This window comes from Chrysochloris asiatica, unplaced genomic scaffold (genome assembly GCF_000296735.1).
Source record: "Chrysochloris asiatica unplaced genomic scaffold, ChrAsi1.0 scaffold00065, whole genome shotgun sequence".
Classification (NCBI taxonomy): Eukaryota; Metazoa; Chordata; class Mammalia; order Afrosoricida; family Chrysochloridae; genus Chrysochloris; species Chrysochloris asiatica.
Genome location: NW_006408583.1, coordinates 7,745,786 through 7,758,276, shown reverse-complemented (window position 1 = coordinate 7,758,276; position 12,491 = coordinate 7,745,786). Strand labels below are relative to the sequence as shown.

Genomic DNA, 12,491 nt, shown 5'->3' with positions numbered 1-12,491 from the left:
GAGGGTTTATGAAATGACAACTGGGAACAGACACGGCTACACATGTTTTTGCATTGTGTCATTGAGGTTGCTCAAGGGGGACATTTGCTGCACATTGATAGTTCTCAGTGATCATTTTTCCCATCAGAGATAAATAGAGCTTTCTTGTTTCCTTCTCTTCAAATGGTCTATGTAACCCACTAGGCCAGTAAGTTTCAAACTTTAATGTGAATTATCTGGGAGTCTTGTTGGAAATGCAAATTGATCCAGTAGGTCTGGGGTTTGGCCTAGGATACTAAGGTGTTAACAGCCCATGTGATGCCAATATTACTGGTCTATAGACCAGTTAAGAGTAGCACCTGGAATGAGCTCCTACTTCCCAGGTATTTAAGGTCTTAGTTATTTGAAACGTTATAAATAAGGAACTGCTTGATCTCAAACTTCCATCCATTTGGTGACATTGTTAGAGGTTGCTTCAAACTCTAGGTGCCTAGAAATTTCCACGTTCTTCTGTGAGACTAAAGATGGCACCATCTTAATGGTGATTGGTATGTTCTCATCGTTGTTGCAGCTATTGTGTGTGGTGCTTTCCAACCCAGAGGGTGCATCTTCTAGCACTCTATTGAACAGTATTCTGTTGTGATCCCTAAGGTTTTCATTGGCTAATTTTCAGAAGCTCTACTGAAACCAGTCTACCATGGGTGACCCTACTGCTATTTGATATACTAGTGACATAGCTTCCAGCAACCTGCAAGCCATCACAGTCTGGTAGTGCAGGAATCTGTTTCTCCATCTACCTAACTCCATGAAGTCTTTGGAAAAACATGCTGATTTTACTACAAGTAGAACTAAGTCTACCTTCTCAGCTATAACAACCTGACTTCATGTAATAACTCAACCTCCTTTGTTTAACCCAGCATATATTTATGGGGCACCTATCCTGGGGGAAGAGCGTTGGTGTGGTGCTGTAGGATAAGCACTGGATTTCTAACTGCAGCAATTCAAACCCACCAGAAATTCCACAGGAGAGAGATGAGGCTTCCTCTTCCCATAAAGATCGACAGCCTCGGGTCGCTATGATTCTGAACTGACGTAATGGCATTGAGTTTGGTTGGAGTGTGTGTCTTGGGTGACGGAGCTATGGTGGGTGGCACAGTGGATTTAGCATTAGGCTGACACCAACTACTCCACAGGAGAAAGACAAGGCTGCCCACTCCAGTAAAGAGTTGCTGTCTCAGAAACTAGGGGGCAGCTTGCCTCTCCTACAGATTCACTCTGAGTTGGAATTAACTCTGGCGGTGAGTTGAATTTTAAATGTCTTGGGTATGAAAGAGTGAAGTCAAAATGAGCTGCAGCATAGCTGCAAAATAATTCAATGAGAGTGGAACCAGCAATGTGGCTGCAGACAGTCACGTAGAATTCTGCATGCTGTACGAAGAGTTGGTTTTATGAGAAATGCCACTTGCTTTAGAGGGCAGGGGGTGCCCGGGAAACTTCTGACACAGCTGTGGTGTGGCCAGAGTTACTAAATGAGGAAGGGACAGAACTGGAGAATGAAAACCTAATCTGGGTGAGAAAGGGTGGGTGCTGGTCAGAATACAGACAGTGGAAGTGGAGCACCCATGGAAGTGTGATGATGCCAGGAGCTTCCGAGTGTATCAGGAATGAAAGAGGGAAGAAGCCAAGATGTTGTTTCTGGGTGGTTTCTGGAAACAACAACTAGGTAGTAGTTAATACAATAGATTATTCTGGACATGTTGAACATGAGGGTCTGGTACCATACCCTCACACCGCTGTTAGATGTTCCCTGAGCAACTGAGTATATAGATTTGGGGCTTAAAAGAGAGTTGTGCTAGACATTATCAAGTTGAAAGTCATCGGGATATAAGTGGTGGCCAGGAGTCAGGGGCGGGGAGGTATCACCCAGGTGGAGAGGAAAGAATGAAACAAAGAAAAGGCAGCAAACAGAATCTGGGAACACTAGACTATGGGAAGAGGAGAAAAACTTGCAAAGTGTATTCAAAAGACTGACATAGTCAATGTTATTAAAATGCATCAGAATGTACAAACAAGATACAGATTAAGCATTGACTTCTGAAACTTGACTGGCAGGCAGTTCCTACAAAGGACAGGGACAGGTGAGCACTGAAGTGAGTCCAAAAGACATTGGGCAGAGCAGCACTTGCATTTCCCCCAATGCCCTGTGATGCCGTGCAACATGGCATCAAGCTGGACGCTTCAGAGGAGCTGGCTGTGGGCATAGTTGCCTGCCTTCAGAGAACGAGTTTCACCCAAAATCCTTCTCTTTCAGTGGTTTTTCAACCTTTGCTCTGGGTAGTATTGACATTTTCACAATGTTGAGTCTTCCTATCCTGGAACATGGTATGTTCTTCCACTTCTGTAGATCTTTTTCGGTTTCTTGTAGTAGGGCTTTGTAGTTTTCTTTGTATAAGTCTTTTGTTTCTCTGGTTATGTTTATTCCTAAGTATTTCATCCTTTGCGTGGCTATTGTAAATGGTATTGCTTTCCTAATGTCCTTTTCATCGCTATTGCTGTTGCTATAGAGAAATCCAATTGATTTTTGTATGTTAATCTTATACCCTGCCACTTCTCTGAATCTTTCTATGAGGTCTAATATAATATAGAGTCTTTGGGGTTTTCTATGTATAGGATCAGATCGTCTGCAAATAAGGAGAGTTTTACTTCCTCTTTGCCAATTTGGATGCCTTTAATTTCTTTGTCATGCCGAATAGCTCTGGCTAAAACTTCCAGCACAATATTGAATAGGAGCGGTGATAAAGGGCATCCTTGTCTGGTTCCTGTTTGCAGGGGGAAGGCTTTCAGTTTCTCTCCATTGAGCATGATGTAGGCTCTTGGTTTTGTATATATGCTTGATTATGTTGAGGAATTTCCCTTCAATTCCTATTTTGTTGAGTGTTTTTATCAGGAATGGATGTTGGATTTTGTAAATGCCTTTTCTACATCAATCGACATCATATGGTTCTTTTCCTTTTTCTTATTTATATGATGGATTACACTGATTATTTTCCTGATGTTGAACCATCCTTGCATTCCTTTTATGAAACCCAGTTGGTCATGATGTATTATTTTTTTGATGTGCTGTTGGATTCTGTTGGCTAGGATTTTGTTGAGAATTTTTGCATCTATGTTCATGAGGGATATTGGTCTATAGTTTTCTTTCTTAGTGATGTCCTTTCCTAGTTTTGGTATGAGGGTTATGCTTGCTTCATAAAAAGTATTAGGGAGTTTTCCATCCTCTTCTATGTTCTGGAATAATTTGAGTAGAATTGGTGACAGTTCTTCTCTGAATGTTTGGTAGAACTCACCTATGAGGCCATCTGGGCCTGGGCTTTTGTTGGTCGGGAGTTTTTTGATGACCTGGTTAATTTCTTCTTTTGTTATGGGTTTGTTCAAATTTTCTACTTCAGTCTGAGTAAGTTTAGGTAGGTCGTGTTTTTCTAGAAATGTATCCATCTCATCCAAATTTTCAAATTTGTTGGAGTACATACAGCTCTTTGTAGTATTCTGTTATTATCTTTTTTATTTCGTTTGGTTCTGTTGTGATTTCCCCCTATGTGGTTTCTAATGCAATTTATTTCTCTCCCTCTTTTCTTTAGTTAGTTTTGCCAATGGTTTGTCAATTTTATTAATCCTTTCAAAGAATCAGCTTCTTGTCCTGTTGATTCTTTCTATAGTTTTTCTGTTTTATATCTCATTTATTTCTGCTCTTTATTATTTCCCTTCTTTTGGTGACTGTAGGTTCCCTCTGCTGGTCTGTGTCTAATTGTTGAAGATGTTGTGTTAATGTGTTGATTTTGGCTCTTTCGTCTTTTTGGATGTGTGTATTTATCACAATAAATTGTCCTCTCAGGACTGCTTTTGCCATGTCCCAAAGATTTTGGTATGTTGTGTTTTCATTCGTTTCTAGGAACTTTGTGAATTCATGTTTAATTTCTTCTTTTACCCAGTCGCTTTTTAGTAGGGTGTTGTTCAGTTTCCATGTATTCGACTTTATTGTTTTGGCCTTATTGTTGATCTCTAGTTTTATAGCATTGTGGTCTGAGAAGATGCTCTGTAGAATTTTGATGGTTGTGAATTTATGGAGGCTTGCTTTGTGACCTAACACATGGTCAATTCTGGAAAATGTTCCATGCGCACTGGAGAAGAATGTGTATTGTGCTGTTGTTGGATAGAATGCTCTGTATACATCTATGAGGTCAAGTTGGTTGATTGTGTTGTTAAGTTCCTCTGTAGTATTGTCGAGTTTCTTTCTGGTTGTTCTATCCCTTTTCAAGAGTATTGTGTTGAAATCTCCCACTATAATTGTGGATTTATCTTTCTTCAATTCCATTAAGGTTTGCTTCATGTATATCTTGGTGCTCTTTCATTGGGAGCATGTATGTTTATTATGGTTATGCTGTCTTGCTCAATTGACCCTCTGATCATGAGATAGTGTCTTTCTTTGCCTCTTATGCTGGTTTTTATCTTAAAGTCTACTTTGTCGGAGATTAGTATTGCCACTCCTGCCATTGGCTTGGTAAATTTTTTCCATCCTTTAACTTTTAGTCTGTTTTTGTCTTTGTGTTTAAGGTGTGTCTCTTGCAGGCAGCATATTGATGGATCTTGTTTTCTTATCCATTCTGCCACTCTTTGTCTCTTCACTGGTGCATTCAATCCATTGACATACAATGTAACTATTGATAAGTATGAATTGATTGCTGTCATTATGTTACTTTTTTGGTGGTGCTGTTCATTCTTTGGTTCTGCTTTCCTTCTTGTGTTGGATTTATGTTCTTTGAGTTGTTTCTGGACGGTTTCTGCCTAGTTTTTCTGTTCGCTTGTTCTGCTTGGGAATTTATTTTTATGATATGTTATGGAGTGTTAACTTTCTTTGGGGTTACTTTGTAGTGTAACTTTTCTCTGCATTTAGAATACTTCCACTGTAACCTGTAATTTACCTGGCATCCCCACCAGCTGGGCTTCCATTGCGGCGTTTGTCCCTTCTTTGACATTGATATGTTTTTGGCCTTCAGTTGATCTCCCCGTTCCTTTGAGTTTGTTGTTGTAGTCTCGTTCTGTTCTGGACTCTGTTATCTGTTGGCTGTGTTCCAGGTGGTGTTGCCATACCTGCCAATCTCTATTTGTTGTCTGTTCTTATTGGTTCTCTGTCCACAGAACTCCTTTTAGGATGTTTTGAAGTGCTGGGTTTGATCGCACCATGAAATTGATTGATAGTTTTGCTGGATAGACGATTCTTAGTTGACAGTTTTTTTCTTGCAGGGCTTTGTATATGATGTCTCCCCATTGCCTTCTCACCTGCATGGTTTGTTCTGAATAGTGTAGTCAGAAATTAATCTAATTTGCTTGCCTTTTTAAGTTATATTTATCTTCTCCCTGGCCACTTTTAGTATTCTTTCCTTGTCTTTGATTTTGGAGAGCTTGATTATTATATATCTTGGAGACTTATCCTTCCTGGAGTATGTTGGGCTTCTTGAATGTTTATCTTCTCGTCTTTCAAGATGTTAGGGAAATTTTCTTCCAGAAGCTCTTCAACTATCTCCTCTGTGGACTTCTCTGCTGCTTCTTGTTCCAGAATGCCAATAATTCTTACATTATTCCTCTTCATGTTATCCAGCATGAATCTTAGCCTCTCTTCAGATTATTTTATCCTTTTAGCTGCTTGCTCTTCTACCTTGGCAGTATTGAGAGATTTGTCTTCCAGTACACTAGTTCTGGCTTCCATCTCTTCTAAGTCTGCTCCTTTCCCCTTTCAGCCTATTGTCTATTTCTGATATCTTATTATTGATCACCTGGACATCTTTTTGCAGGTTTTGAATTGTTTCCAATGCTGTGTCAATCCTATTTGATTGTTCCTGCAGTACTTTCCTTACTTCTTCCTCGACCCCTTTTCAGAGTATTTGAATTTGTTTCTATATCATTCTTCTGAATTCCCTCTCAAGCATATCCAGAACCCACTCCTCCTCCTCTATAAAGCCTTTGTGTGTCTCCAGCTTATTTGTATCTGCTGCTGTCTTCTGTTTTTGGACGTGTTTTGATAAAGTTGATTGTTTCTTATTAGTCATGGTTATTTTATTATTAATATGATCAGGAGATAGGCTTCCCTTATCATCTGTAATGTGTAGCAGGTGTTGTTAGGTCTTGTCTTAGTGGTGGAGTATTATGGTGTATGCTTATAACTTGGCTATATGGCCACGCTTGCTGCTGCTTCTTAGATGACGTAGGGAGGAAAAGCTCCCACCTCCAGGAAAGATGTGTGATCAAAAGGACCAAAAGCAGAAGTAATATAAATGCCTGGACAGAAATCACCATTTTGAAGCGGAGATGCAGCTTTGGTTAACTTTTTCATGCTACACTATCAGTGTGTGTGCAAATAGAAGCCTCCAGCACTGGTAGGGGTGACCCCTTTCAGGTGTCTCCTCTAGCCACTGCCGTATAGGTGGACAGATACATATTGGAGAATTAATGGGAGAAAGATCGACCACTATTTTTGTTTCTGGTTGTCAGTTATCTGCCTGTGCTCGGCATCAATCTTGGGATGCTTGAGACCTGTTCTGTTGGGTTTTTACAGGTTTCCTTGAGTTTGTCCTGCCCAGTGAACTCAGGCAGCCGTGGGTAGCTGGAGTTTTTAATCTGTTCCCTATCCCGCCAGAACAGTAGAGCTGGAAGATCCCCACTGCTACCTGGGAGTAGGGCAGGGCTGCTTAGATGCAGGGCTTCAGATTGGGGACAGCAGATGACGTCAAAAGTCGCCACTTCTCTCCCTCTCTCTGTGCCGTGGGTAAACTGACCTGCCTGATGCTCATGCTGAGATCTTAAGCTAGGGCAGGGAGATTTGGGGGGAGATTTATGTAGTTTCTTGCAGCTGTGTTTGTTCAGGTTCCCTTTTTTTTCTTCCTGCTGGAAACACCACTTTCTGAATGGGCTGGCCTTAGCCCCACCCTCTAATCTCTGCAGTCGGAGTCCTGCCATCCCATAGGCGAGAGTTCCAAAATGCCCGGTTTTCCCTTAGCAGCATGATTTCTCAAAAATGCGAGTTCAGGAGACCGAAATACTAGCTCTTATGATAGTTCAAAAGCCGTGGGTCTGGTATATGAACATTTCCTTTGTGAGCTCCCCCTCCCTTCTCACCGGAGCTTTCCCTACCTGACTCTCCTGGCTGTAGCCCGGAACCGGAAGCTCAGTTTTTCAACCTTTGTGAGGGACACCTTTGAGCATTTGACAAAAGTTGGAGCTTGTTTCTAAAACATACCAGTACATACAAGAATTGAAAGATTTCATATTTCTGCTTGTGATTTTGTAAGAGTTAGCCCTGATCCCATCTCTAAACCCTTAGTCTGAGGACTCCCAAGTTAACAAGTCTCTGCTCCAAAGTGACCATCTCCTCTGCTGTAAAATAGCAGAGCTTGGCGAAGAACCTGCTGCTTTTGCATTCCCCGGACCTAGTTGTTGTTGGAGGTATTGGCACTGCTGAACTCTGGGCAACACATAATCACCTCCACGAGCAGACAAGAGACTATGAGGAGGGATGGCTCCCACGTCTGCTTTTACTCAGCTGTCCTGGGTTTAACGGGGAGAAAATTAAGCCAGGGAAAGAAAGAAATGAACTTGGGTTACTTGGGTGGATTTAGCAAGAAAACAATAAACCAAACCATCCTCCAGAATAAAGGGGAGGAAGAAGGTTAATCTAAATCTACCATAACATTCCTGGGATGTTCTGCTCTGAGGCCTTTTCAAATGGTCAGTCTGGAAGGGCCTGAAATTCTTTGCCGGGCTCCATTCTTAGCCGTGTCTACCACAGCAATGTGAGCAGTTCCACTGTGGTGCAAAGAAGAGAAAATGCGCGTGAGTGCCCTGTATTGGCCTAAAGAGGGAAGGACGAATGACCCGAGGGCTTCCGAGGAGACCTGCACGAGGATCTTTCCTACGTTCTACAGCCTGGCCATTGTAGCCTGCACCCAAGGACGCTGCAAAAGGGGTTCTGACCTTGCCTGTTTCTGCTCATAGATGTGTTTTTCTTTGTCCCCAGTGCAATGGGCCATGCATTGGGCCTCACTTAGCCGTGCAGCACAGGCAGGTCTTCTGCCAGACTCGGGATGGCATCACCTTACTGTCGGAGCAGTGCAGCGCCCTGCCAAGGTAAGAGACACCCTGGACCACCCTGTACCAGCCCCTGTGGCAACAGGGCACAAAGACAGGAGTAGAAGACTATGTCCTCCCCAGTCTCCCATCTGTCCAGTACCCTGCTCTCTCTCACCTCTGCTCACCAGGGCCCCTGGCCTCCCCAGCAATAGGGGACTCAGTGATGGCCTTGTACTTGCCAAATCATGAGTGCAGGAGGTGGTGGTCCTGAAGGAGGCCTGAGAACACAGAGAGCTGCCTTAGTCCTAGTGAACACAAGGAGAGGGCCACCAGTCCCTTACGCTTAATGCCCTCCCTTTAGAAGTTGGGGTCTCAAGCTGTCTTTCCTGTCCAGCACGTGAAATCAGGTTCAACCTCTGCAACGTCTGCTCTGGGTAGAATGCATTCTCAGGTCACGAAGTGCCACAGACCTTGTGAGCCAGGAGCAGATGGGGAGGCACAGTTAGAGGACATGGGCACCTCGAGGTCTTCTAGCCGTTCACCAGCAGAGCAGCAGAGCCCAGGCCACCTCCGCAGCACTGCGAGTTCTTGGGGAGTTGCCCACCATGCTGACGTTTACAGCATTATCTTCCCATCTCCCTCTCCTTCTCCTACAGGCCCGTGAGTACCCAGAACTGCTGGTCTGAGGCCTGCAGCGTTCACTGGAGGGTCAGCCTGTGGACCCTGTGCACTGCGACCTGTGGTAACTACGGCTTCCAGTCACGGCGTGTAGAGTGTGTGCATGTTCGCACCAACAAGGCAGTGCCTGAGCACCTGTGCTCCTGGGGCCCCCGGCCCGCCAACTGGCAGCGTTGCAACATCACCCCATGTGAAAACAGTATGTTCCAATCCCAAAGACCCTTCTGCAAATACCCCACAGGGCATCAGGTACAGAGGGCATAGGGCACTGGATCAGGGTTCCCAAGGATTGTCAGCTGGGTCTGAGTAAGCATGTGTGCAAGTATGGCCATGTATCCAGGCCACAAACAATAGCTGGGTGTGCCCAAGGGCTTCCACGTTCTCCATCTGGCCCTGAGACAGCTGGGAGTTACTGGCCCAGTGCTCAGAAGGGAGAACTGAAAGATGGCTCTTGCAGCCAGGCTAATGAGAAAGTGTTGTCCCCAGGGAAGAAGCAGGCTGAGTGGCCCAGCTCACTCATAACTGCTCTGCTGGCTGCTCTCTCCTTCCCAGCCCACAGGCATCCATTGAAATGGTGCAGGAGCCCACACCCATGGGCCTTGATAACCTTCGCCTCCCACCCCATCCAACACGGGCATGTGTGACCCCAGTTAGGTGGGGATCTATTTGTTTTCCTCTGGAACCAAAACACAAATTGGAGGTGTTTTCCTACAAGGAAGATGACAAAGCATGAGACAGAGAATAAATAAGAAATTAAAAACATATGAAGGCAGTACAGCATCCCCTAAGATGGGCCCCTCATGGAGCAATCATTAATCAGATGCCCTGTAGTCCAGTAGACCCGCTTGTTTACATTCCAGAGGATGAGGATGGATCGTCTTTGTGGCAGTAACTCACCACACTTGAGTGCCAGTGTTCCATGAAAGCAGCTAAGACTTATGGCAATCACAGCTTTTGCGTGAATATTTGAGAACCGCCAAGTCTGTGTCAGTTCTGAATTAGAGTGTTGTGGTATCCTAGCAAGGTAGGGTGGGGAAGGAGTAAAGAGGCTTAGGTGGCTAATACAGGAAAATGACAACAAGAAAGGTTCAAGCTCCTGAGGATGAGGACACCCAAGCAAGGTCTGACTTGTACACTACCTCCAATGGAGCAGAAGCTGGGATTTCTGGGTGCCATGGGAAGAGACAGGCTTACCTAGGAACCAAACATCAACCTGGAAATAGAATGAGTGATTAGGAAAGGAAGCAGAGGCCAGTCGGGTGTTGCCTCCATTGCTAGCAGGCCTCGGGGGGCAAGTGGCTGAGCTCTGCCTTCCCAGAAGTTGGCCACATCCTTTAGCCTCGGTTTCACATCTCCTTTCTGTCCCCTTTCCCAGTAGAGTGCAGAGATACTACCAGGTACTGCGAGAAGGTGAAACAGCTGAAACTCTGCCAACTCAGCCAGTACAAATCTCGCTGCTGTGGAACTTGTGGCAAAGCTTGAAGACAGGGCGTGGGGAAGAATGCTGCCCTGGCTACACTAAGGACTCACGCAATCCCATTGGACAGAACTTAAGCTTTCTTTGTTCTAATTTATTTATTTCTCCCTCCCGCCCCTACCCCCCAATCATGAGGACCTCAGAAAGTTGGGTTTTTTCCTTCAGTTAGAAAAGGACAGAGGTCTAAGGAGGTGGCAGAGTAGGTCAGACAGCAGGAGCTGCCTCCCAACCCAGGTTCCAAGGGACCTAGGAAGAGGCAGGCATAGCCCCAGCCCCAGAGGGAGCCAGAGGCCAGTAGTAGACTAGAAGGATGTGTGAGGGAGTGGTACAAAAGCTCCTGGAAGCTTTCTGTTAATGCAGGAGTGTGTGTTCCTGTGTCCCCCTCAGACATGACAGGGACAAGGTAAGAGAGAGGAGGACAGGACTCAGCTCTCCTCGTAGGGGATACAGAGAATAGAACTCCAGCTCACCAGGATGCAGAAAGTAAAGTAGACAGGGAAAGGGACTAGAACCAAAACAGAAGCCTGTGTAAGTTCATCAACAGAAGGTGGAGAGAGGAGAGAGAGTGAGCTGGTTGGTGGAAGGGGCCTTCAGATGGAGCTTTGCTGAAGACTAGACCCTGGGGGCCACTGTGTGGTAGGAGACATGTCCTTGTAGGAGGGGAGGCCCTGTACCCCTCACCACCACCACCATTACCGCACTGTCTGATGGAGGTTAGCTCTGGTGCACAGTAAGACCGGTCCTGGCATCTCTCTGTCTAGATCAAGACCTCCCAGCCTGGAAGGTCTGCTGCTGTGGCCCATAGGCCTCTTTCAGCATGAAGAATAGGCCAGGCTTTCTGCTTAGATGGCCTTTGCTGCTCCATTTGTCAGAGTCTTCCTTGATTGTAGCAAGCACTTCATTCCCCAGTGGGTGTGAGCACTCAGCCACCTGGTCAGCTGTCCCTCCAGCAGTCCAGTGTGAGCACTGGCTAGGCTAGCTGACCTTGTCCTTACAGAGCAGGTCAGAGCAAGTGATGAGGGGCTGTGGGCAGAGTCACATGCAGCAAGTTGTTATAAACTTTAGAATCATAATACCAGTTTCCGTGACACCATAACTCAGCAGGCCAAGATGCACACATACTTACTTTGACATCAGCGATGGTCAAGCACCAGTAACTAAGTCAAGTGGTAAGACCAACAACTGGAGACTATCTGGCCAACTGCTCATTCAGCAGAGCAGCTTTGGATGAGAGGTTCCCCCCACCCCCACCCCCCCGGGGCATGACCAGAAAGATGTGGCCGTCTGCTTCTGTAAACATTTACAGCCTTGGAAACCCTGTGGCGCAGTTCTCCTCTGTTACACCAGGGGGCGCTGTGAGTGGATGATATATCAGAGTATATACAAGTATATAGTGACACAATAGATGACAGCCTAGGAAACCCTGTGGGGCGGTTTCTCCCCTGCCCTGTAAGTCAGAATCAACCCACCAGCAGTGGGTAGGAGAAAGTGACCATGGGTCAGTAGCCCAAGTCACTGCCCCCTAAACGAAACCACCCCCTCACATACACACTCGTGAAATGCTACTCACCCAGGGGCCACATTCACCAGCCAGCCTGCACGTAAGTTTTTGGGGGTTGACAGTGTTAAGCTGTGACCTCCCCTGGTAAGCTATGGAGAATCAGGGTGGGCCTCTCTCTTCTTCCTCTTCACAAAAATGGGTTCCAAGATATCATGTTACTAAAAAAAAAAAATCAATGTAATGTTTATTTAAAATAAAAGAGAATGTTTTCTATGTCTGTATATCTCTTGTGAATATTTATTAGGATTTCTTGTATAAAAAAAGAAGTGCAATATTACTAATTATACATTGTTATCCAAAATAAAAAGATTTGGGGACTTTTTATGAACTTCCTGTAGTTGTACTCCTGTAAATTCAGTGGTGGTGATTGTATTTTTTTCCTATTTTTAATAGAACCTGGTGTTTCACTTTGGCTCCACTCACTGTATACAGCATACATTGTAAACGCTCACAGGGGATGTGGAAGGCAAAAAAGATTTCATTTGTGACACACAGGTCTGCATGGAATGAAGATGGCAGATCCCATACTCCTCCTAATGTGGTTCATTATTTCTAGTTCAACAGCTGTTGAAAGCCAGTGGACAATATTTACGTCTCCTCAGTTGGAGGTGCCCACCAGCTCGGCGGTGTCTGGGGGTCTTCAGAGGGTGCTGGCAAGCCTCGGTCTGGTGTGGC

The 12,491-nt window shown here is 45.0% G+C and overlaps 1 protein-coding gene across 1 annotated transcript in view; it reads left to right on the top strand.

The window, feature by feature from the left end:
* Window positions 1-10,321, top strand: part of ADAMTSL1 (ADAMTS-like 1) — a 63,907-nt gene extending 53,586 nt beyond the window's left edge. Inside the window, exons 6-8 of the mRNA XM_006864475.1 lie at window positions 8,048-8,157; window positions 8,757-8,977; window positions 10,154-10,321. Coding sequence (XP_006864537.1) covers window positions 8,048-8,157; window positions 8,757-8,977; window positions 10,154-10,260 — 438 coding nt within the window. The 3' untranslated portion in view covers window positions 10,261-10,321. The remainder of the gene's footprint in view (window positions 1-8,047; window positions 8,158-8,756; window positions 8,978-10,153) is intronic.
* The last annotated feature ends 2,170 nt before the right edge of the window (window positions 10,322-12,491 follow it).